Source organism: Phasianus colchicus, chromosome 29, assembly GCF_987193195.1.
Source record: "Phasianus colchicus chromosome 29, bPhaCol1.hap1.1, whole genome shotgun sequence".
In the NCBI taxonomy this organism is placed as follows: Eukaryota; Metazoa; Chordata; class Aves; order Galliformes; family Phasianidae; genus Phasianus; species Phasianus colchicus.
Window position 1 is genome coordinate 4782316 of NC_143464.1, and position 25744 is coordinate 4808059.

The 25744-nt window shown below is 60.8% G+C and overlaps 1 protein-coding gene across 4 annotated transcripts in view; it reads left to right on the plus strand.

Annotated features, from left to right (window-relative positions):
• LOC149914685 (5-aminolevulinate synthase, erythroid-specific, mitochondrial) overlaps positions 1-25744 on the plus strand; it is a 46547-nt gene that overhangs the window by 13856 nt on the left and 6947 nt on the right. For 2 of the 4 annotated variants that reach the window (XM_090126799.1, XM_090126801.1), the window contains exons 5-10: positions 3843-4053; positions 4849-5033; positions 8372-8551; positions 14596-14760; positions 18361-18629; positions 23224-23386. In XM_090126799.1, the coding sequence (XP_089982925.1) occupies positions 3843-4053; positions 4849-5033; positions 8372-8551; positions 14596-14760; positions 18361-18629; positions 23224-23386 (1173 nt within the window). The remainder of the gene's footprint in view (positions 1-3842; positions 4054-4848; positions 5034-8371; positions 8552-14595; positions 14761-18360; positions 18630-23223; positions 23387-25744) is intronic. The other 2 variants (XM_090126800.1, XM_090126802.1) reach the window with 1 other exon arrangement.

Below are 25744 nucleotides of genomic sequence, written 5' to 3' on the forward strand. Positions count from 1 at the left end.
GGGGGGTATGGGGTTTTATAGGGGATTTGGGGGGGTTACGGGGGGGTTATGGGGGTTTATAGGGGATTGGGGGGGGGGTTTTAGGGGATTTGGGGGGGTTTATAGGGGGGTTATGGGGTTTTATAGGGGATTTGGGGGGGTTTATAGGGGATTTGGGGGGGGTTATAGGGGATTTCGGGGGGTTATGGGGGGGTTATGGGGGTTTATAGGGGATTTCGGGGGGTTATGGGGGGGTTATGGGGGTTTATAGGGGATTTCGGGGGGTTATGGGGGGGTTATGGGGGTTTATAGGGGATTTGGGGGGGGGTTATAGGGGATTTGGGGGGGTTTATAGGGGGGTTATGGGGGTTTATAGGGGATTTGGGGGGGTTTATAGGGGATTTCGGGGGGTTATGGGGGGGTTATGGGGGTTTATAGGGGATTTCGGGGGGTTATGGGGGGGTTATGGGGGTTTATAGGGGATTTGGGGGGGGTTTATAGGGGATTTCGGGGGGTTATGGGGGGGTTATGGGGGTTTATAGGGGATTTCGGGGGGTTATGGGGGGGTTATGGGGGTTTATAGGGGATTTGGGGGGGGTTATAGGGGATTTGGGGGGGTTATGGGGGTTTTATAGGGGATTTGGGGGGGTTTATAGGGGATTTGGGGGGTTATGGGGTTTTATAGGGGATTTGGGGGGGTTATAGGGGATTTGGGGGGGGGTATGGGGTTTTATAGGGGATTTGGGGGGGTTACGGGGGGGTTATGGGGGTTTATAGGGGATTGGGGGGGGGGTTTTTAGGGGATTTGGGGGATTATGGGGTTTTTTAGGGGATTGGGGGGGGGTTATAGGGGATTTGGGGGGGTTATAGGGGATTTCGGGGGATTTGGGGGGGTTATGGGGGCGGTTATGGGGTTTTATAGGGGATTTGGGGGGATTATGGGGTTTTATAGGGGATTTGGGGGGGGTTTATAGGGGATTTGGGGGGGTTTATAGGGGGGTTATGGGGTTTTATAGGGGATTTGGGGGGGTTTATAGGGGATTTGGGGGGGTTATGGGGGTTTTATAGGGGATTTGGGGGGGTTATGGGGGGGTTATGGGGGTTTATAGGGGATTTGGGGGGGGGTTATAGGGGATTTGGGGGGGTTTATAGGGGGGTTATGGGGTTTTATAGGGGATTTGGGGGGGTTTATAGGGGATTTGGTGGGGTTATGGGGGTTTTATAGGGGATTTGGGGGGGTTATGGGGGAGTTATGGGGGTTTATAGGGGATTTGGGGGGTTTTATAGGGGATTTGGGGGGTTTATAGGGGGGTTATGGGGTTTTATAGGGGATTTGGGGGGTTATGGGGGGGTTATGGGGGTTTATAGGGGATTTGGGGGGGGTTTAGGGGGGTTATGGGGGTTTATAGGGGATTTGGGGGGGTTTACAGGGGATTTGGGGGGGCGTTTATAGGGGATTTGGAGGGGTTATGGGGGGTTATGGGGGTTTTATAGGGGATTTGGGGGGGATTTGGGGGGGTTATGGGGTTTTATAGGAGATTTGGGGGGGTTTATAGGGGATTTGGGGGGGTTATGGTGGGGTTATGGGGTTTTATAGGGGATTTGGGCGTTATGGGGGTTTTATAGGGGATTTGGGGGGGTTATAGGGGATTTGGGGGGGTTTATAGGGGATTTGGGGGGGTTTTGGGGTTTTATAGGGGATTTGGGGGGTTATGGGGGTTTGATAGGGGATTTGGGAGGGTTTTATAGGGGATTTGGGAGGGATTTGGGGGTTTATAGGAGTTTTGGGGCAGGGGTTGGGGGGGATTTGGGGTTTTATAGGGGATTTGGGGGGGTTTATAGGGGATTTGGGGGGGGTTTATAGGGGGGGTTATGGGGTTTTATAGGGGATTTGGGGGTGTTTTGGGGGGATTTATTGGGGATTTGGGGGGGGTTTATAGGGAATTTGGGGGGGATTTGGGGGTTTGGGGGGGTTATGGGGGTTTTATAGGGGATTTGGGGGGGATTTGGGGGTTTATAGGGGATTTGGGGGGGATTTGGGGGGATTTGGGGGGAGCTGTGGGGGAGGGGTTATGGAGATTTAGGGGGGATTTGGGGGGGGCTTATTGGGGGCGATTTGGGGGACTGGGGGAGTTATGGGGGTTTTATAGGGGAATTGGGGGGGGTTATTGGGGGTTGGGGGGGATTTGGGGGGCTATGGGGCAGCTGTGCAGACTCTATGGGGCTGCTATGCAGTAGCTATGGGGCAGCTATGGGGCAGCTATGGGGCAGCTATGCAGTATCTATGGGGCCGCTGTGGGGCGCTATGGGGCAGCTATACAATATCTATGGGGCCGCTATGGGGCAGCTATGGGGCAGCTATGCACTTTCTATGGGGCAGCTATGGGGCAGCTATGGGGCAGCTATGCAGTATCTATGGGCCAGCTGTGCAGTATCTATGGGGCAGCTATGGGGCAGCTATGCACTTCCTATGGGGCAGCTATGGGGCAGCTATACAATATCTACGGGGCCACTATGGGGCAGCTATGCAGACTCTATGGGGCCGCTATGGGGCAGCTCTACAGTATCGATGGGGCAGCTATGGGGCAGCTATGGGGCAGCTATGCAGTATCTATGGGGCAGCTATGGGGCAGCTATGCACTTTCTATGGGGCAGCTATGGGACAGCTATGGGGCAGCTATGCAGACTCTATGGGGCCGCTGTGGGGCGCTATGGGGCAGCTGTGCAGACTCTATGGGGCAGCTATGGGGCCGCTATGGGGCAGCTATGCAGACTCTATGGGGCAGCTATGGGGCCGCTATGGGGCAGCTATGCAGACTCTATGGGGCCGCTATGGGGCAGCTCTACAGTATTGATGGGGCAGCTATGGGGCGGCTATGGGGCAGCTATGGGGCTGCTATGGGGCAGCTATGGGGCAGCTATGCACTTTCTATGGACTAGCTATGGGGCAGCTATGGGGCAGCTATGCACTTTCTATGGGGCCGCTGTGGGGCGCTATGGGGCAGCTATGCAGACTCTATGAGGCCGCTATGGGGCAGCTCTACAGTATCGATGGGGCAGCTATGGGGCGGCTATGGGGCAGCTATGGGGCAGCTATGGGGCAGCTATACAATATCTACGGGGCCGCTATGGGGCAGCTACGCAAGACTCTATGGGGCCGCTGTGGGGCGCTATGGGGCAGCTGTGCAGACTCTATGGGGCAGCTATGGGGCCGCTATGGGGCAGCTATGCAGACTCTATGGGGCCGCTATGGGGCAGCTCTACAGTATCGATGGGGCAGCTATGGGGCGGCTATGGGGCCGCTATGGGGCAGCTATGCACTTTCTATGGGGCAGCTATGGGGCAGCAATGCACTTCCTATGGGGCCGCTATGGGGCAGCTATGGGGCGCTATGGGGCAGCTGTGCAGACTCTATGGGGCCGCTATGGGGCGCTATGGGGCGCTATGGGGCAGCTATGCAGACTCTATGGGGCCGCTGTGGGGCAGCTATGGGGCAGCTATGCAGACTCTATGGGGCAGCTATGGGGCGCTATGGGGCAGCTATGCAGACTCTATGGGGCCGCTATGGGGCAGCTCTACAGTATCGATGGGGCAGCTATGGGGCGGCTATGGGGCAGCTATGGGGCAGCTATGCAGTATCTATGGGGCAGCTATGGGGCAGCTATGCACTTTCTATGGACTAGCTATGGGGCAGCTATGGGGCAGCTATGCAGACTCTATGGGGCCGCTGTGGGGCGCTATGGGGCAGCTGTGCAGACTCTATGGGGCCGCTGTGGGGCGCTATGGGGCAGCTGTGCAGACTCTATGGGGCCGCTGTGGGGCGCTATGGGGCAGCCGTGGGTCTGACGTCCCCCCCCCCGCAGAGGACGCGTTTCCCTACGAGGCGCAGCTGGAGGCGCAGCTGGCCGCCCTACGGCGGACCCACACGTACCGCGTGTTCACCGCTGTGGGGCGCAGCGCCGACGACCCCCCGATGGGAACCTGGGGACCCCCGCCCCACCGATCCATCCAGCTCTGGTGCTCCAATGATTATCTGGGGCTGAGCCGGCATCCCGCCGTGCTGCGGGCCGCGAGGTGGGGCTGGGACCCATAAGTGTGGGGCTGGGAGACGTAGGTGTGGGGTTGGAGCCATAGGTGTGGGGTCAGACCCATAAGTGTGGAGCTGGAACCCATAGATATGGGACTGGATACATAGGTGTGGAGCTGGGACCCATAGGTGTGGGGTTGGACCCATAGGTGTGAGGCTGGGAGACGTAGGTGTGGGGTTGGACCCATAGGTGTGGGGTTGGACCCATAAGTGTGGGGCTGGGCCCATAGGTGTGGGGTTGGACCCACAGGTGTGGGGCTGGGACCCAGACCCATAAATGTGGAGCTGGGCCCATGGATGTGGGGCTGAACCCATAAGTGCGGGGTGCAGACCCCCCTTACCCCACCAAATCCCCCCAAATCCCCCCCATATCCCCCCACATCCCCCCTATAACCCCCCAAATCCCCCCGTATCCCCCCAAATCCCCCCATAACCCCCCTATATTTCCCCCCAACCCCCCCAAATCCCCCACACATCCCCCCTATATACCCCATATCCCCCCTATAACCCCCCATATCCCCCCATATCCCCCCTATAACCCCCCAAATCCCCCCTATAACCCCCCAAATCCCCCCGTATCCCCCCCTATATCCCCCCACATCCCCCCATATCCCCCCACATCCCCCCTATAACCCCCCAAATCCCCCCTTTATCCCACCTTTATCCCCCCAAATCCCCCCATAACCCCCCCCAAATCCCCCCAAATCCCCCTTATAACCCCACAAATCCCCCCTATAACCCCCCAAATCCCCCTATAACTGACTCCCCCGTCCCCATTGCAGGGCAGCGCTGGCGGCACACGGGCTGGGCGCTGGCGGTACGCGGAACATCGGCGGCACGTCGCCGCTGCACGGCGCCCTGGAGCGCAGCCTGGCCCGCCTGCACCGCCAGCCCCGCGCCGCGCTCTTCTCGTCCTGCTTCGCCGCCAACGACACCGCGCTCGCAACGCTGGCGAGGATTTTGCCCGGTAGGGGGCGAGTCGCGATACTGGGGGCGGCCGATAGGGGGCGATATGGGGGCTACGGGTCCGTATGGGGGCGCTATGGGGTCGTGTGGGTCCGTATGGGGGCGGCCGATAGGGGGCGCTATGGGGACTATGGGTCCGTATGGGGGCGCTATGGGGTCGTATGGGTGCTTATGGGGGCGCTATGGGGTCATCGTGGGTCCTTATGGGGTCAGTATGGAGGCGGTATGGGGTCATATGGGTCCTTATGGGGGCGCTATGGGATCATATGGGTCCGTATGGGGGCGGCCGATAGGGGGCGCTATGGGGTCGTGTGGGTCCGTATGAGGGCGGCCGATAGGGGGCGCTATGGGGACTATGGGTCCCTATTGGGGCGGCCGATATGGGGCGCTATGGGGTCGTGTGGGTCCGTATGGGGGCGGCCGATAGGGGGAGATATGGGGTCGGTATGGGTCCTTATGGGGGCGCTTTGGGGTCGTGTGGGTCCGTATGGGGGCGGCCGATAGGGGACGCTATGGGGACTATGGGTCCGTATGGGGGCGCTATGGGGTCGTATGGGTGCTTATGGGGGCGCTATGGGGTCGTAGGGTCCTTATGGGGGCGGCAGACAGGGGGCGCTATGGGGTCGTATGGGTCCGAATGGGGGCGGCCGATAGGGGGAGCTATGGGGACTATGGGTCCCTAATGGGGCGGCCGATAGGGGGCGCTATGGGCTCTATGGGTCCGTATGGGGGCGGTATGGAGCCATCATGGGTCCTTATGGGGGCAGAATGTGGTCATATGGGTGCTTATGGGGGCGCTATGGGGGCGGTATGGGGTCGTATGGGTGCTTAAGGGGGCGCTATGGGGTCGTCGTGGGTCCTTATGGGGTCAGTATGGAGGCGGTATGGGGTCATATGGGTCCGTATGGGGGCGCTATGGGGTCGTATGGGTGCTTATGGGGGCGGCCGATAGGGGGCGCTATGGGGTCGTGTGGGTCCGTATGGGGGCGGCCGATAGGGGGCGCAATGGGGACTATGGGTCCGTATGGGGGCGGTATGGGGTCGTATGGGTCCGAATGGGGGCGGCCGATAGGGGGCGCTATGGGATCATATGGGTCCGTATGGGGGCGGCCGATAGGGGGCGCAATGGGGACTATGGGTCCGTATGGGGGCGCTATGGGGTCGTATGGGTGCTTATGGGGCCGGTATGGGGTCCTTATGGGGGCGCTATGGGGTCGTGTGGGTCCGTATGGGGGCGGCCGATAGGGGGAGATATGGGGTCGGTATGGGTCCTTATGGGGGCGCTTTGGGGTTGGTATGGGGTCCGTATGGGGTCGGTATGGGATCATTATGGGGTCAGTATGGGGTCCTTATGGGGTCGTTATGGGGTCGTGTGGGTCCGTATGGGGGCGGCCGATAGGGGGAGATATGGGGTCGTATGGGTCCCTATGGGGGCGGATCCGTATGGGGTCCGTATGGGGTCGGTATGGGGTCGTATGGGTGCTTATGGGGGCAGTATGGGGTCGGTATGGGGCCGGTATGGGGTCCTGATGGGGGCGCTATGGGGTCGTGTGGGTCCGTATGGGGGCGGCCGATAGGGGGCGCAATGGGGACTATGGGTCCGTATGGGGGCGGTATGGGGTCGTATGGGTCCGAATGGGGGCGGCCGATAGGGGGCGCTATGGGGACTATGGGTCCCTATTGGGGCGGCCGATAGGGGGCGGTATGGGGTCGTGTGGGTCCGTATGGGGGCGGCCGATAGGGGGCGCTATGGGGTCGGTATGGGTCCTTATGGGGGCGCTTTGGGGTTGGTATGGGGTCCGTATGGGGTCGGTATGGGATCATTATGGGGTCAGTATGGGGTCCTTATGGGGTGGTTATGGGGTCGTGTGGGTCCGTATGGGGGCGGCCGATAGGGGGCGGTATGGGCTCTATGGGTCCGTATGGGGGCGCTATGGGATCGTGTGGGTCCGTATGGGGGGCGGCCGATAGGGGGCGCAATGGGGACTATGGGTCCGTATGGGGGCGCTATGGGGTCGTATGGGTGCTTATGGGGGCGCTATGGGGACGTATGGGTCCGTATGGGGGCGGTATGGGGTCATATGGGGTCATTATGGGGTCGTCATGGGTCTTTATGGGGGCGGTATGGAGTCGGTAAGGGGTCCTTATGGGGTCCTTATGGGGTCCTTATGGGGTCCTTATGGCATCATTATGGAGTCGGTATGGGGTTGTCATAGGGCCATATGGGGTCCTTATGGTCATTATGGGGTCTTCAGGGTCATCATAGCTCAGTATGGGGTCCTTATGGGGTCCTTATAGGGTTTGGGGGTCTTTATGGGGTCCTTATGGGGTCCTTTTAGGGTTTGGGGGATCTTTACGGGGTCCTTATGGGGTCCTAATGGGGTTTGGGGGATCTTTATGGGGTCTTTATGGGGTCCTTATGGGGTTTGGGGGTCTTTAAGGGGTCCTTATGGGTTCCTTATAGGGTTTGGGGGTTTTTAAGGGGTCCTTATGGGGTCCTTATAGGGTTTGGGGGTCTTTATGGGGTCCTTATGGGGTCCTTATAGGGTTTGGGGGATCTTTATGGGGTCCTTATAGGGTTTGGGGGTCTTTATGGGGTCCTTATGGGTTCCTTATAGGGTTTGGGGGTTTTTAAGGGGTCCTTATGGGGTCCTAATGGGGTTTGCGGGATCTTTAAGGGGTCCTTATAGGTTCCTTATAGGGTTTGGGGGATCTTTATGGGGTCCTTATGGGGTCCTTATAGGGTTTGGGGGTCTTTATGGGGTCCTTATGGGGTCCTTATAGGGTTTGGGGGATCTTTATGGGGTCCTTATAGGGTTTGGGGGTCTTTATGGGGTCCTTATAGGGTTTGGGGGATCTTTATGGGGTCCTTATAGGGTTTGGGCGTCTTTAAGGGGTCCTTATGGGTTCCTTATAGGGTTTGGGCGTCTTTAAGGGGTCCTTATGGGTTCCTTATAGGGTTTGGGGGTCTTTATGGGGTCCTTATGGGGTCCTAATGGGGTTTGGGGGATCTTTAAGGGGTCCTTATAGGGTTTGGGGGTCTCTATGGGGTCCTTATGGGGTCCTAATGGGGTTTGGGGGATCTTTAAGGGGTCCTTATAGGGTTTGGGGGTCTCTATGGGGTCCTTATGGGTCCCAGCGAGGTTTGGGGGATCTTTAAGGGGTCCTTATGGGATCCTTATAGGGTTTGGGAGTCCTTATGGCTGTGGATTTTGGGACCCCCTCACCCCACGAGGACGGGACTTTTTGGGTTCCCCCCACAATTCTGGATCCCGTCTCCATATTTTGGGGTCCCACCCCCCCCCCATCCCCTTTATGAATTGGGGGGGGGTCTCCCAGGTTGCCAGATTTACTCGGACGAGGGGAACCACGCCTCCATGATTCAGGGCATCCGGCGCAGCGGGGTCCCCAAATTCCTCTTCCGTCACAACGACCCCCAGCACCTGGAGCAGCTTTTGGGGCGCAGCCCCCCCGGCATCCCCAAAATCGTCGCCTTCGAGTCGCTGCACTCCATGGACGGTGAGGGGGGGAACCCCAAAATCCACCCTACAAGCCGCCCTGTAACACCCATAGCCACCCTACAGCCACCCTATAACACCCATAGCCGCCCTACAGACATCAATGCTGCCCTACCAACCCCCATAGCCACCCTAAGGACCCCCATAGCCACCCTATCAACCCCCATAGCCACCCTATAAACCCCCATAGCACCCTATAGACCCCTAAAGCCACCCTACAGACCCCCATAGCACCCGATAAAACCCCCATAGCCGCCCTATAAACCCCCATAGCCACCCTATAGACCCCCATAGTCACCCTATAGACCCCTAAAGCCACCCTACAGACCCCCATAGCACCCTATAAACCCCCATAGACACCCTACAGACCCCCATAGCCATCCTACAGACCCCCATAGCACCCTATAAACCCCCATAGCCACCCTATAGACCCCCATAGCACCCTGTAGACCCCCATAGCCACCCTACAAATCCCCATAGCCACCCTACGGACCCCCATAGCTGCCCTACAAACATCAATAGTCGCCGCACAAAACCCCATAGCCACCCTATAAACCCCCATAACCACCCTATAAACCCCCATAGCCGCCCAAGCTTATGGGGCTCTTATTCCCCTAAATGCCCCCTTAATCCCCCCAAATCCCCCATATCCCCCCCAAATGCCCTATATCCCCCCCCCAAATCCCCCATATCCCCCCCCCAGGCTCCATCGCCCCCCTGGAGGACCCGTGTGATGCAGCTCACACCTATGGGGCTCTTAATCCCCCTAAATCCCCTCATATACCCCCATATCCCCCCCAAATCCCCCATATCTCCCCCAAATCCCCCATATCCCCCCCCCAAATCCCCCATATCCCCCCCCAAATCCCCCATATCCCCCCCCCAGGCTCCATCGCCCCCCTGGAGGAGCTGTGCGACCTGGCTCACACTTATGGGGCTCTTACTCCCCCAAAGCCCCTATAACCCCCATATCTCCCCCAAATCCCCCATATCCCCCCCAAATCCCCTATACCCCCCCCAAATCCCCCATATCCCCCCCCAAATCCCCCATATCCCCCCCCAGGCTCCATCGCCCCCCTGGAGGAGCTGTGTGACGTGGCTCACGCCTATGGGGCTCTTAATCCCCCAATTCCCCCCTATATCCCCCCAAATCCCCCATATCCCCCCCCAAATCCCCTATAACCCCCCCCAAATCCCCCATGTCCCCCCCCAGGCTCCATCGCCCCCCTGGAGGAGCTGTGTGACGTGGCTCATATCTATGGGGCTCTTAATCCCCCAATTCCCCCCTATATCCCCCCAAATCCCCCATATCCCCCCCAAATCCCCCATATCCCCCCCCAAATCCCCCATATCCCCCCCAAATCCCCCATATCCCCCCCCAGGCTCCATCGCCCCCCTGGAGGAGCTGTGTGACGTGGCTCATATCTATGGGGCTCTTAATCCCCCTAAATCTCCTATATCCTCCCCAAATCCCCTATATCTCCCCCCAAATCCCCCATATCCCCCCCAAATCCCCCATATCCCCCCCCAAATCCCCCATATCCCCCCCAAATCCCCCATATCCCCCCCCAATCTTCTATGTCCTCCCCCAAATCCCCTATATCCCCCCCCCCAGGCTCCATCGCCCCCCTGGAGGAGCTGTGTGACGTGGCTCATATCTATGGGGCTCTTAATCCCCCTAAATGCCCCCATGTACCCCCATATCCCCCCCAAATCCCCTATATCCCCCCCCAAATCCCCCATACCCCCCCCAAATCCCCCATGTCCCCCCCAGGCTCCATCGCCCCCCTGGAGGAGCTGTGTGACGTGGCTCATATCTATGGGGCTCTTAATCCCCCTAAATGCCCCCATGTACCCCCATATCCCCCCCAAATCCCCTATATCCTGCCCCAAATCCCCCATACCCCCCCCAAATCCCCCATATCCCCCCCAGGCTCCATCGCCCCCCTGGAGGAGCTGTGTGACGTGGCTCACGCCTATGGGGCTCTTAATCCCCCAATTCCCCCCTATATCCCCCCAAATCCCCTATATCTCCCCCAAATCCCCTATATGCCCCCCCAAATCCCCCATATCCCCCCCCAATCTTCTATGTCCCCCCCCAAATCCCCTATATCCCCCCCCCCAGGCTCCATCGCCCCCCTGGAGGAGCTGTGTGACGTGGCTCACGCCTATGGGGCTCTTAATCCCCCTAAATGCCCCCATATACCCCCATATCTCCCCCAAATCCCCTATATCCCCCCCAAATCCCCTATATGCCCCCTGAAATCCCCCATATCCCCCCTCAAATCCCCCATTTCCCCCCCCAGATCCCCTATACCCCCCCCAAATCCCCCATATCCCCCCCAGGCTCCATCGCCCCCCTGGAGGAGCTGTGTGACGTGGCTCATGCCCATGGGGCTCTTAATCCCCCATACCCCCCCCATATACCCCCATATCCCCCCCAAATCCCCTATATCTCCCCCAAATCCCCTATATCCCCCCCCAAATCCCCTATATCCCCCCCAAATCCCCCATGTCCCCCCCAGGCTCCATCGCCCCCCTGGAGGAGCTGTGTGACGTGGCTCATATCTATGGGGCTCTTAATCCCCCTAAATGCCCCCATGTACCCCCATATCCCCCCAAATCCCCTATATCCTGCCCCAAATCCCCCATATCCCCCCCCAAATCCCCCATGTCCCCCCCAGGCTCCATCGCCCCCCTGGAGGAGCTGTGTGACGTGGCTCACGCCCACGGGGCTCTTAATCCCCCAATTCCCCCCTATATCCCCCCAAATCCCCCATATCCCCCCCAAATCCCCCATATCCCCCCCCAAATCCCCCATATCCCCCCCAAATCCCCCATATCCCCCCCAGGCTCCATCGCCCCCCTGGAGGAGCTGTGTGACATGGCTCACGCCTATGGGGCTCTTAATCCCCCAATTCCCCCCTATATTCCCCCAAATCCCCTATATCTCCCCCAAATCCCCCATATCCCCCCCCAAATCCCCCATATCCCCCCCAAATCCCCCATATCCCCCCCCAGGCTCCATTGCCCCCCTGGAGGAGCTGTGTGAAGTGGCTCATATCTACGGGGCTCTTAATCCCCCAATTCCCCCCTATATCCCCCCAAATCCCCTATATCCCCCCCAAATCTCCCATATCCCCCCCAAATCCCCTATATCCCCCCCCAAATCCCCTATATCCCCCCCCAAATCCCCCATATCCCCCCCAGGCTCCATCGCCCCCCTGGAGGAGCTGTGTGACATGGCTCACGCCTATGGGGCTCTTAATCCCCCAATTCCCCCCTATATTCCCCCAAATCCCCTATATCTCCCCCAAATCCCCCATATCCCCCCCCAAATCCCCCATATCCCCCCCAAATCCCCCATATCCCCCCCCAGGCTCCATCGCCCCCCTGGAGGAGCTGTGTGAAGTGGCTCATATCTACGGGGCTCTTAATCCCCCAATTCCCCCCTATATCCCCCCAAATCCCCTATATCCCCCCCAAATCTCCCATATCCCCCCCAAATCCCCTATATCCCCCCCCAAATCCCCTATATCCCCCCCCAAATCCCCCATATCCCCCCCAGGCTCCATCGCCCCCCTGGAGGAGCTGTGTGACATGGCTCACGCCTATGGGGCTCTTAATCCCCCAATTCCCCCCTATATTCCCCCAAATCCCCTATATCTCCCCCAAATCCCCCATATCCCCCCCCAAATCCCCCATATCCCCCCCAAATCCCCCATATCCCCCCCCAGGCTCCATCGCCCCCCTGGAGGAGCTGTGTGAAGTGGCTCATATCTACGGGGCTCTTAATCCCCCAATTCCCCCCTATATCCCCCCAAATCCCCTATATCCCCCCCCAAATCCCCCATATCCCCCCCAAATCCCCCATATCCCCCCCCAATCTTCTATGTCCCCCCCCAAATCCCCTATATCCCCCCCCCCAGGCTCCATCGCCCCCCTGGAGGAGCTGTGTGACGTGGCTCACGCCTATGGGGCTCTTAATCCCCCAATTCCCCCCTATATCCCCCCAAATCCCCCATATCCCCCCCAAATCCCCCATATCCCCCACCAAATCCCCCATATCCCCCCCAAATCCCCCATATCCCCCCCCAGGCTCCATCGCCCCCCTGGAGGAGCTGTGTGACGTGGCTCACGCCTATGGGGCTCTTAATCCCCCAATTCCCCCCTATATCCCCCCAAATCCCCTATACCCCCCCAAATCCCCTATAACCCCCCCCAAATCCCCCATATTCCCCCCCAGGCTCCATCGCCCCCCTGGAGGAGCTGTGTGACGTGGCTCACGCCTATGGGGCTCTTAATCCCCCAATTCCCCCCTATATCCCCCCAAATCCCCTATATCTCCCCCCAAATCCCCCATATCCCCCCCAAATCCCCCATATCCCCCCCCAGGCTCCATCGCCCCCCTGGAGGAGCTGTGTGACGTGGCTCACACTTATGGGGCTCTTAATCCCCCTAAATGCCCCCAAATCCCCCATATCCCCCCCAAATCCCCTATATCCTGCCCCAAATCCCCCATACCCCCCCCAAATCCCCCATATCCCCCCCAATTCCCCCATATCCCCCCCAAATCCCCCATATCCCCCCCCAGGCTCCATCGCCCCCCTGGAGGAGCTGTGTGACGTGGCTCACGCGCACGGGGCTCTTAATCCCCCATACCCCCCCCATATACCCCCATATCTCCCCCAAATCCCCTATACCCCCCCCAAATCCCCTATACACCCCCCAAATCCCCCATATCCCCCCCCCCAGGCTCCATCGCCCCCCTGGAGGAGCTGTGTGACGTGGCTCACGCGCACGGGGCTCTTAATCCCCCATACCCCCCCCATATACCCCCATATCTCCCCCAAATCCCCTATACCCCCCCCAAATCCCCTATACACCCCCCAAATCCCCCATATCCCCCCCCCCAGGCTCCATCGCCCCCCTGGAGGAGCTGTGTGACGTGGCTCACGCGCACGGGGCTCTTAATCCCCCATACCCCCCCCATATACCCCCATATCTCCCCCAAATCCCCTATACCCCCCCCAAATCCCCTATACACCCCCCAAATCCCCCATATCCCCCCCCCCAGGCTCCATCGCCCCCCTGGAGGAGCTGTGTGACGTGGCTCACGCGCACGGGGCTCTTAATCCCCCATACCCCCCCCATATACCCCCATATCTCCCCCAAATCCCCTATACCCCCCCCAAATCCCCTATACACCCCCCAAATCCCCCATATCCCCCCCCCCCAGGCTCCATCGCCCCCCTGGAGGAGCTGTGTGACGTGGCTCACGCGCACGGGGCTCTTAATCCCCCATACCCCCCCCATATACCCCCATATCTCCCCCAAATCCCCTATACCCCCCCCAAATCCCCTATACACCCCCCAAATCCCCCATATCCCCCCCCCCAGGCTCCATCGCCCCCCTGGAGGAGCTGTGTGACGTGGCTCACGCGCACGGGGCTCTTAATCCCCCATACCCCCCCCATATACCCCCATATCTCCCCCAAATCCCCTATACCCCCCCCAAATCCCCTATACACCCCCCAAATCCCCCATATCCCCCCCCCCAGGCTCCATCGCCCCCCTGGAGGAGCTGTGTGACGTGGCTCACGCGCACGGGGCTCTTAATCCCCCATACCCCCCCCATATACCCCCATATCTCCCCCAAATCCCCTATACCCCCCCCAAATCCCCTATACACCCCCCAAATCCCCCATATCCCCCCCCCCAGGCTCCATCGCCCCCCTGGAGGAGCTGTGTGACGTGGCTCACGCGCACGGGGCTCTTAATCCCCCATACCCCCCCCATATACCCCCATATCTCCCCCAAATCCCCTATACCCCCCCCAAATCCCCTATACACCCCCCAAATCCCCCATATCCCCCCCCCCAGGCTCCATCGCCCCCCTGGAGGAGCTGTGTGACGTGGCTCACGCGCACGGGGCTCTTAATCCCCCATACCCCCCCCATATACCCCCATATCTCCCCCAAATCCCCTATACCCCCCCCAAATCCCCTATACACCCCCCAAATCCCCCATATCCCCCCCCCCCAGGCTCCATCGCCCCCCTGGAGGAGCTGTGTGACGTGGCTCACGCGCACGGGGCGCTGACGTTCGTGGACGAGGTGCATGCGGTGGGGCTGTACGGGGCGCGGGGCGCCGGCATCGCGGAGCGGGACGGGGTGCAGCACAAGGTGGACGTGGTGTCCGGAACGCTGGGTATGGGGGCGCATTGAAGTGAGGGGCTGGGGGGTCTTTGGGGTCGGGGGGGTCAATGGGGTCAATGGGGTCGGGGGGGTCTTTGGGGTCTTCAGAGTCAATGGGGTCTTTGGGGTCTTTGGGATCGGGGGGGGTCAATGGGGTCAGGAGGGTCAATGGGGTCAGTGGACGTGGTGTCCGGAACGCTGGGTATGGGGGCGCATTGAAGTGAGGAGCTGTGGGGTCAATGGGGTCGGGGGGGGTCTTTGGGGTCAGGGGGGTCAATGGGGTCAGTGGACGTGGTGTCCGGAACGCTGGGTATGGGGGCGCATCGTGGGGAGGGGTCAATGGGGTCATTGGGGTCGGGGGCGTCTTTGGGGTCAGGGGGATCAATGGGGTCAGTGGGGTCTTTGGGGTCTGTTGGGTCGATGGGGTCTTTGGGGTCTTTGGGGTCAGGGGGGTCAATGGGGTCAGTGGATGTGGTGTCCGGAACGCTGGGTATGGGGGCGCACCGTGGGGAGGGGCTGGGGGGTCTTTGGGGTCGGGGGGGTCAATGGGGTCAGTGGGGTCAATGGGGTCAGTGGGGTCAGTGGACGTGTTGTCCGGAACGCTGGGTATGGGGGCGCACTGTGGGGAGGGGCTGTGGGGTCAGTGGGGTCAGTGGGGTCAATGGGGTCAGTGGACGTGGTGTCCGGAACGCTGGGTATGGGGGCGCATTGAAGTGAGGGGCTGTGGGGTCAGTGGGGTCAGGGGGGTCAATGGGGTCAGTGGACGTGGTGTCCGGAACGCTGGGTATGGGGGCGCACCGTGGGGAGGGGCTGTGGGGTCTTTGGGGTCAGGGGGGTCAATGGGGTCTTTGGGGTCAATGGGGTCAATGGGGTCAGTGGGGTCAATGGGGCCAGTGGGGTCAATGGGGTCAATGGGGTCAGTGGACGTGGTGTCCGGAATGCTGGGTATGGGGGCGCACCGTGGGGAGGGGCTATGGGGTCTTTGGGGTCGGGGGGTCAATGGGGTCAATGGGGTCTTTGGGGTCTTTGGGGTCAATGGGGTCGGTGGGGTCAATGGGGTCAGTGGACGTGGTGTCCGGAATGCTGGGTATGGGGGCGCACCGTGGGGAGGGGCTGTGGGGTCCGTGGGGTCAATGGGGTCAGTGGACGTGGTGTCCGGAACGCTGGGTATGGGGGCGCACTGTGGGGAGGGGCTGTGGGGTCAGTGGGGTCGGGGGGGTCAATGGGGTCAGGGGGGTCTTTGGGGTCTGTTGGGTCTGTTGGATCAATGGGGTCTTTGGGGTGAATGGGGTGAATGGGGTCGGGGGGGTCAATGGGGTCAGGGGGGTCTTTGGGGTCTGTTGGGACGATGGGGTCTTTGGGATGAATGGGGTCAGTGGGGTCAATGGGGTCAATGGGGTCAGTGGACGTGGTGTCTGGAACGCTGGGTATGGGGGCGCATTGAAGTGAGGGGCTGTGGGGTCAATGGGGTCAGTGGGGTCAATGTGGTCAATGGGGTCAGTGGACGTGGTGTCCGGAACGCTGGGTATGGGGGCACATCGTGGGGAGGGGTCAATGGGGTCTTTGGGGTCGGGGGGGTCAGTGGGGTCTTTGGTGTCAATGGGGTCTTTGGGGTCTTTGGGGTCGGGGGGGTCAATGGGGTCTGTTGGGTCAATGGGGTCTTTGGGGTCGGGGGGGTCAGTGGGGTCTTTGGTGTCAATGGGGTCTTTGGGGTCTTTGGGGTCGGGGGGGTCAATGGGGTCTGTTGGGTCAATGGGGTCGGGGGGGTCTTTGGGGTGAGTGGGGGTCAATGGGGTCAATGGGGTCAGGGGGGTCAATGGGGTCAGTGGACGTGGTGTCCAGAACGCTGGGTATGGGGTCACATTGAAGTGAGGGGCTGTGGGGTCAATGGGGTCAGTGGGGTCAATGGGGTCGGGGGGGTCAATGGGGTCAATGGGGTCGGGGGGGTCAGTGGGGTCTTTGGTGTCAATGGGGTCTTTGGGGTCTTTGGGGTCGGGGGGGGTCAATGGGGTCAATGGGGTCAATGGGGTCAGTGGACGTGGTGTCCGGAACGCTGGGTATGGGGGCGCACCGTGGGGAGGGGTCAATGGGGTCTTTGGGGTCGGGGGGGTCAATGGGGTCTTTGGGGTCGGGGGGGTCAATGGGGTCGGGGGGGTCAATGGGGTCTGTTGGGTCGATGGGGTCTTTGGGGTGAATGAGGTCAATGGGGTTGGGGGGGTCAATGGGGTCTTCGGTGTCAATGGGGTCTTTCGGGTCTTTGGGGTCGGGGAGGTCAATGGGGTCTGTTGGGTCGATGGGGTCTTTGGGGTGAATGGGGTCAGTGGGGTCAATGGGGTCAATGGGGTGAATGGCGTCAATGGGGTCAGTGGACGTGGTGTCCAGAACGCTGGGTATGGGGGCGCACTGTGGGGAGGGGCTATGGGTTTTTGGGGTCGGGGGGGTCAATGGGGTCGGGGGGGTCAATGGGGTCTCTGTGGGTCTCTATGGGGTCTCTGTGGGGTCTCTGTGGGGTCTGTATGCCGTTTTTATGGGGTCTCTATGGGATCTCTATGGGGTTTTTATGGGGTCAGTATGGGGTTTTTATGGGGTCTCTATGTGGTCTCTATGGGGTCTCTGTGGGGTCTCTATGGCGTTTTTATGGGGTCTCTATGGGTCTCTATGGCGTTTTTATGGGATCTCTATGGGGTCTCTATGTGGTCTGTATGGGGTCTCTATTGCGTCTCTATGGGGTCTCAGTGGGTCTCTATGGGTCTCCATAGTCTCTATGGGGTTTTTATGGGGTCTCTATGGGGTCCCTATGTGTCTCTATGGGGTTTTTATGGGGTCTCTATGGGGTCCATATGGGGTCTCTATGGGGTCTCTATGGGTTCTCTATGGGGTCTCTATGGGGTCTGTATGGGGTCTCTATGGGATCTCTATGGGATCTCTATGGGTTCTCTATGGGGTCTCTATGGGGTCTGTATGTGATCTCTATGGGGTCTCTATGGGGTCTCTATGGGGTCTGTATGTGATCTCTATGGGATCTCTATGTGATCTCTATGTGATCTCTATGGGGTCTGTATGGGGTCTCTATGGGGTCTCTATGGGGTCTGTATGTGATCTCTATGGGATCTCTATGTGATCTCTATGTGATCTCTATGGGGTCTGTATGGGGTCTCTATGGGGTCTCTATGGGATCTCTATGGGATCTCTATGGGGTCTGTATGGGGTCTCTATGGGGTCTCTATGGGATCTCTATGGGATCTCTATGGGATCTCTATGGGGTCTGTATGGGGTCTCTATGGGGTCTCTATGGGGTCTGTATGTGATCTCTATGGGGTCTCTGTGGGATCTCTATGGGGTCTCTATGGGTTCTCTATGGGGTCTCTATGGGATCTCTATGGGGTCTGTATGGGGTCTGTATGTGATCTCTATGGGGTCTCTATGGGATCTCTATGGGATCTCTATGGGGTCTCTGTGGGTCTCTATGGGATCTCTATGGGGTCTGTATGTGATCTCTATGGGGTCTCTATGGGGTCTGTATGTGATCTTTATGGGGTCTCTGTGGGGTCTCCATGGGGTCTCTATGGGGTCTCTATGGGATCCCCCATTCACCCCCCTCCCCCCGCCGCAGGCAAAGCGCTGGGCGCGGTGGGCGGTTACATCGCTGGCAGCGAAGCCCTGGTGGACGCCGTCCGTTCTTTGGGGCCGGGTTTCATCTTCACCACGGCGCTGCCCCCCAGCGTGGCCGCGGGGGCCCTGGCGGCGCTGCGGGTGGTGGGGGGCGCCGAAGGGGCGGCGCTGCGTCGGGCCCAGCAGCGCCACGCCAAGCATCTGCGCGTCCTCCTCCGAGACCGCGGGCTGCCGGCGCTGCCCTGCCCCAGCCACATCGTGCCCGTGCGGGTGAGCGGCCGCAGGGGGGGCGGGGGGGGTCGTTGGGGGGCGTTGGGGATGGGGGGGCATTGGGGGGTATTGGGGTCGTTGGGGGACATGGGGAATGGGGGTTATTCGGGGTCATTGGGGTCTGGGGGGGCATTGGGGGAGTATTTGGGGATGGGGGGTTATTCGGGGTCATTGGGGTCGTTGGGGGACATTGGGAGTGGGGGTTATTCGGGGTCATTGGGGTCATTGGGGTCATTGGGGGTGTTGGGGGATGGGGGGGATGGGGGGGCATTGGGGGGTATTGGGGTCTTTGGGGGACATTGGGAATGGGGGTTATTCGGGGTCATTGGGGTCATTGGGGTCTGGGGGGTCATTGGGGGGCGTTGGGGGGCGTTGGGGGGCGTTGGGGTCATTGGGGATGGGGGAGCATTGGGGGGTATTGGGGTCGATGGGGGACATTGGGAATGGGGGTAATTCGGGGTCATTGGGGTCATTGGGGTCATTGGGGTCTGGGGGGTTATTGGGGGTCATTAGGGATGGGGGGGCATTGGGGGGGTATTTGGGGATGGGGGGTTATTCGGGGTCATTGGGGTCATTGGGGTCTGGGGGGGCATTGGGGGTGTTGGGGGATGGGGGGGATGGGGGGGCATTGGGGGTATTGGGGTCGTAGGGGGACATTGGGAATGGGGGTTATTCGGGGTCATTGGGGTCATTGGGGTCTGGGGGGGCATTGGGGGGCGTTGGGGGGCGTTCGGGGGCGTTGGGGATGGGGGGGCATTGGGGGGTATTGGGGTCGTTGTGGGACATTGGGAATGGGGGTTATTCGGGGTCATTGGGGTCATTGGGGGACATTGGGAATGGGGGTTATTCGGGGTCATTGGGGTCGTTGGGGGACATTGGGAGTGGGGGTTATTCGGGGTCATTGGGGTCATTGGGGTCTGGGGGGGCATTGGGGGTGTTGGGGGATGGGGGGGATGGGGGGGCATTGGGGGTATTGGGGTCGTTGGGGGACATGGGGAATGGGGGTTATTCGGGGTCATTGGGGTCTGGGGGGGCATTGGGGGGCGTTGGGGGGCGTTGGGGTCATTGGGGATGGGGGAGCATTGGGGGGTATTGGGGTCTTTGGGGGACATGGGGAATGGGGGTTATTCGGGGTCATTGGGGTCATTGGGGGACATGGGGAATGGGGGTTATTGGGGTCATTGGGGTCTGGGGGGGCATTGGGGGACATTGGGATGGGGGGATATTGGGGGACTGGGGGTTATTGGGGGGCATTGGGGTCTGGGGGGGCACTGGGGGGCGTTGGGGGGCGTGGGGGTCATTGGGGATGGGGGGGCATTGGGGGGTATTGGGGTCGTTGGGGGACATTGGGAATGGGGGTTATTCGGGGTCATTGGGGTCATTGGGGTCTGGGGGGTCATTGGGGGGCGTTGGGGGGCGTTGGGGGGCGTTGGGGGGCGTGGGGGTCATTGGGGATGGGGGAGCATTGGGGGTATTGGGGTCGATGGGGGACATTGGGAATGGGGGTTATTCGGGGTCATTGGGGTCATTGGGGTCATTGGGGTCTGGGGGGTTATTGGGGGTCATTAGGGATGGGGGGGCATTGGGGGGGTATTTGGGGATGGGGGGTTATTCGGGGTCATTGGGGTCATTGGGGTCTGGGGGGGCATTGGGGGTGTTGGGGTCGTAGGGGGACATTGGGAATGGGGGTTATTGGGGGTCATTGGGGTCTGGGGGGGCATTGGGGGGCGTTGGGGGGCGTTGGGGGGCGTTGGGGGGCGTTGGGGTCATTGGGGATGGGGGGCATTGGGGGGTATTGGGGTCGTTGGGGGACATGGGGAATGGGGGTTATTCGGGGTCATTGGGGTCATTGGGGGACATGGGGAATGGGGGTTATTGGGGGGCATTGGGGTCTGGGGGGGCACTGGGGGGCGTTGGGGGGCGTGGGGGTCATTGGGGATGGGGGGGCATTGGGGGATATTGGGGTCGTTGGGGGACATTGGGAATGGGGGTTATTCGGGGTCATTGGGGTCATTGGGGTCTGGGGGGTCATTGGGGGGCGTTGGGGGGCGTTGGGGGGCGTTGGGGTCATTGGGGATGGGGGAGCATTGGGGGGGTATTGGGGTCGTTGGGGGACATGGGGAATGGGGGTTATTCGGGGTCATTGGGGTCATTGGGGTCTGGGGGGTTATTGGGGGTCATTAGGGATGGGGGGGCATTGGGGGGGTATTTGGGGTTGGGGGGTTATTCGGGGTCATTGGGGTCATTGGGGGACATGGGGAATGGGGGTTATTGGGGGGCATTGGGGTCTGGGGGGGCACTGGGGGGCGTTGGGGGGCGTGGGGGTCATTGGGGATGGGGGGGCATTGGGGGGTATTGGGGTCGTTGGGGGACATTGGGAATGGGGGTTATTCGGGGTCATTGGGGTCATTGGGGTCTGGGGGGTCATTGGGGGGCGTTGGGGGGCGTTGGGGGGCGTTGGGGGGCGTTGGGGTCATTGGGGATGGGGGAGCATTGGGGGGTATTGGGGTCGTTGGGGGACATGGGGAATGGGGGTTATTCGGGGTCATTGGGGTCATTGGGGTCTGGGGGGTCATTGGGGGGCGTTGGGGGGCGTTGGGGGGCGTTGGGGGGCGTGGGGGTCATTGGGGATGGGGGAGCATTGGGGGTATTGGGGTCGATGGGGGACATTGGGAATGGGGGTTATTCGGGGTCATTGGGGTCATTGGGGTCATTGGGGTCTGGGGGGTTATTGGGGGTCATTAGGGATGGGGGGGCATTGGGGGGGTATTTGGGGATGGGGGGTTATTCGGGGTCATTGGGGTCATTGGGGTCTGGGGGGGCATTGGGGGTGTTGGGGTCGTAGGGGGACATTGGGAATGGGGGTTATTGGGGGTCATTGGGGTCTGGGGGGGCATTGGGGGGCGTTGGGGGGCGTTGGGGGGCGTTGGGGGGCGTTGGGGTCATTGGGGATGGGGGGGCATTGGGGGGTATTGGGGTCGTTGGGGGACATGGGGAATGGGGGTTATTCGGGGTCATTGGGGTCATTGGGGGACATGGGGAATGGGGGTTATTGGGGGGCATTGGGGTCTGGGGGGGCACTGGGGGGCGTTGGGGGGCGTGGGGGTCATTGGGGATGGGGGGGCATTGGGGGGTATTGGGGTCGTTGGGGGACATTGGGAATGGGGGTTATTCGGGGTCATTGGGATCATTGGGGTCTGGGGGGGCTTTGGGGGTCATTCGGGGGCGTGGGGGTCGTTGGGGATGGGGGGGCATCGGGGGGTATTGGGGTTATTGGGGTCTGGGGGGGCATTGGGGGGGTATTTGGGGATGGGGGATTCTGCATTCTTTCTGGGATCTCTTTGGGATTCTGCCATCTTTCTGGGATCTCTTTGGGCTTTTGCAGTTTTTGTGGGATCTCTTTGGGATTCTGCCATCTTTGTGGGATCTCTTTGGGATTTTGCACTCCTTATGGGATCTCTCTGGGATTCTGCATTCTTTATGGGATTTTGCAGTTTCTATGGGGTCTCTTTGGGATTCTGCCATCTTTCTGGGCTCTCCTTGGGAATTTGCACTCCTTATCGGATCTCTTTGGGATTCTGAGTTCTTTATGGGATTCTGCGTTCTTTCTGGGATCTCTTTGGGATTCTGCCATCTTTCTGGGATCTCTTCAGGATTCTGCCATCTTTCTGGGATCTCTTTGGGCTTTTGCAGTTTTTGTGGGATCTCTTTGGGATTCTGCCATCTTTGTGGGATCTCTTTGGGATTTTGCACTCCTTATGGGATCTCTCTGGGATTCTGCATTCTTTATGGGATTTTGCAGTTTCTATGGGGTCTCTTTGGGATTCTGCCATCTTTCTGGGCTCTCCTTGGGAATTTGCACTCCTTATCGGATCTCTTTGGGATTCTGAGTTCTTTATGGGATTCTGCGTTCTTTCTGGGATCTCTTTGGGATTCTGCCATCTTTCTGGGATCTCTTCAGGATTCTGCCATCTTTCTGGGATCTCTTTGGGCTTTTGCAGTTTTTGTGGGATCTCTTTGGGATTCTGCCATCTTTGTGGGATCTCTTTGGGATTTTGCACTCCTTATGGGATCTCTTTGGGATTCTGCATTCTTTCTGGGATTCTGCATTCTTTGTGGGATTTCTTTGGGATTCTGCCATCTTTCTGGGATCTCTTTGGGATTTTGCACTCCTTATGGGATCTCTCTGGGATTCTGCACTCTGTATGGGATTCTGCAGTCTCTATGGGATCTCTCTGGGATTCTGCAGTCTTTCCAGGATCTCTTTGGGATTCTGCCATCTTTCTGGGATCTCTTTGGGATTTTGCAGTTTCTATGGGATCTCTCTGGGATTCTGCATTCTTTCTGGGATTCTGCATTCTTTGTGGGATTTCTTTGGGATTCTGCCATCTTTGTGGGATCTCTTTGGGATTTTGCAGTGTTTGTGGGATCTCTTTGGGATTCTGCCATCTTTGTGGGATCTCTTTGGGATTTTGCACTCCTTGTGGGATCTCTCTGGGATTCTGCACTCTGTATGGGATTCTGCAGTCTCTATGGGGTCTCTTTGGGGTTTCGGCCGCCCTGACGTGCGGGGCCGTTTCCGGGGGGGCTGCAGGTGGGGGACGCGGAGGCCAACACGCGCCTGAGCCGCGCGCTGCTGGAGGAGCACGGGCTGTACGTGCAGGCCATCAACCACCCCACCGTCCCGCGGGGACACGAGCTGCTGCGCATCGCACCCACCCCCCACCACAGCCCCCCCATGCTGGAGAACCTGGCGGGTAGGAGGGGGGGGGGATTTTGGGGGGGGGTCCTGGGGGGCTTTGGGGGGGGGTTGGGGAGATATATGGGCTTGGGGGGGGATTTTGGGGGGGGTCCTGGGGGGTTTTGGGGGCTTTTGGGGGGAGGGGGCCCACCCCAAACCACCACAGCCCCCCCATGCTGGAGAACCTGGTGGGTAGGGGGGGGTCCTGGGGGGGGTTTGGGGTGATGTATGGGGTTGGGGGGGGGATTTTGGGGGGGGTTTTGGGGGGGTTTTGGGGGCTTTTGGGGGGAGGGGGCCCACCCCAAACCATTACAGCCACCCCATGCTGGAGAACCTGGTGGGTAGGAGGGGGTCCTGGGGAGGGGGTTTGGGGGGGTCCTGGGGGGGGTTTGGGGTGATGTATGGGGTTGGGCAGGGGATTTTGGGGGGGTCCTGGGGGGTTTTGGGGGGCGGTTTGGGGGGAAGGGACCCACCACCCCCACCACAGCCCCCCCATGCTGGAGAACCTGGCGGGTAGGAGGGGGGGGGGGTCCTGGGGAGGGGGTTTGGGGGGTTCTGGGGGGGGTTTGGGGTGATGTATGGGGTTGGAAGGGTTCTGGGGGGGTTATGGGGGGTTGGGGGGAGGCCCTGGGGGGGCTTTGGGGGGAGGGGGCTCACCCCAAACCACCACAGCCCCCCCATGCTGGAGAACCTGGCGGGTGGGGTGGGGGGTCCTGGGGAGGGGGCTTGGGGGGTTCTGGGGGGGTTTGGGGGTGATGTATGGGGTTGGGGGGGGGGTTTTGGGGGGGGTCCTGGGGGGTTGGGGGGGGGCTTTTGGGGGGAGGGGGCCCACCCCAAACCACCACAGCCCCCCCATGCTGGAGAACCTGGTGGGTGGGGGGGGTCCTGGGGGGGGTTTGGGGTGATGTATGGGGTTGGGGGGGGTCCTGTGGGGTTTTGGGGGGGGATTTTGGGGGGGTCCTGGGGGCTTTTGGGGGGAGGGGGCCCACCCCAAACCACCACAGCCCCCCCATGCTGGAGAACCTGGCGGGTAGGAGGGGGGGGGGTCCTGGGGAGGGGGTTTGGGGGGGTCGTGGGGGGGGTTTGGGGTGATGTATGGGGTTGAGGGGGGGTTTGGGGAGGGGGCTTTGGGGAGAGGGGGCCCACCCCAAACCATTACAGCCCCCCCATGCTGGAGAACCTGGCGGGTAGGAGGGGGGGTCCTGGGGAGGGGGTTTGGGGGGTCCTGGGGGGGGTTTGGGGTGATGTATGGGGTTGGAAGGGTGCTGGGGGGGTTATGGGGGGTTGGGGGGGGGCCCTTGGGGGGCTTTGGGGGGAGGGGGCTCACCCAAAACCACCACAGCCCCCCCATGCTGGAGAACCTGGTGGGTGGGGGGGGTCCTGGGGGGGGTTTGGGGTGATGTATGGGGTTGGGGGGGGGTTTGGGGGGGAGGGGACCCACCACCCCCACCACAGCCCCCCCATGCTGGAGAACCTGGCGGGTAGGAGGGGGGGGGGTCCTGGGGAGGGGGTTTGGGGGGTCCTGGGGGGGGTTTTGGGGTGATGTATGGGGTTGGGGGGGGTTTTGGGGGCGGTTTTGTGGGGGGTTCTGGGGGTGATATGAGGGGTTGTGGGGTGCTGGGGGGGTTCATGGGGGGGTTGGGGAGGGGGTTGGGGGGGGCCCTGGGGGGTTTTGGGGGGTTCTTGTGGGGAGGGGGGGTCCCCACCCCCCACCACAGCCCCCCCATGCTGGAGAACTTGGCGGGTAGGAGGGGGGGGGTCCTGGGGGGGTTTGGGGGTGATGTATGGGGTTGAGGGGGGGTTTTGGGGGGGGGTCCTGGGGGCTTTTGGGGGGAGGGGGCCCACAGCCCCCCCATGCTGGAGAACCTGGTGGGTATGGGGAGGGGGGGGGGTCTTGGGGAGGGGGTTTGGGGGGTCCTGGGGGGGGTTTGGGGTGATGTATGGGGTTGGGGGGGGGGGTTATGGGGGGGGTTTGGGGACATATATGGGTTTGGGGGGGGATTTTGGGGGGGGTCCTGGGGGGCTTTGGGGGGGGGTTTGGGGAGATATATGGGTTCAGGCGGGGGATTTTGGGGGGGGGTCCTGGGGGGCTTTGGGGGGGGGTTGGGGAGATATATGGGCTTGGGGGGGGATTTTGGGGGGGGTCCTGGGGGGTTTTGGGGGCTTTTGGGGGGAGGGGGCCCACCCCAAACCACCACAGCCCCCCCATGCTGGAGAACCTGGTGGGTAGGGGGGGGTCCTGGGGGGGGTTTGGGGTGATGTATGGGGTTGGGGGGGGGATTTTGGGGGGGGTTTTGGGGGGGTTTTGGGGGCTTTTGGGGGGAGGGGGCCCACCCCAAACCATTACAGCCACCCCATGCTGGAGAACCTGGTG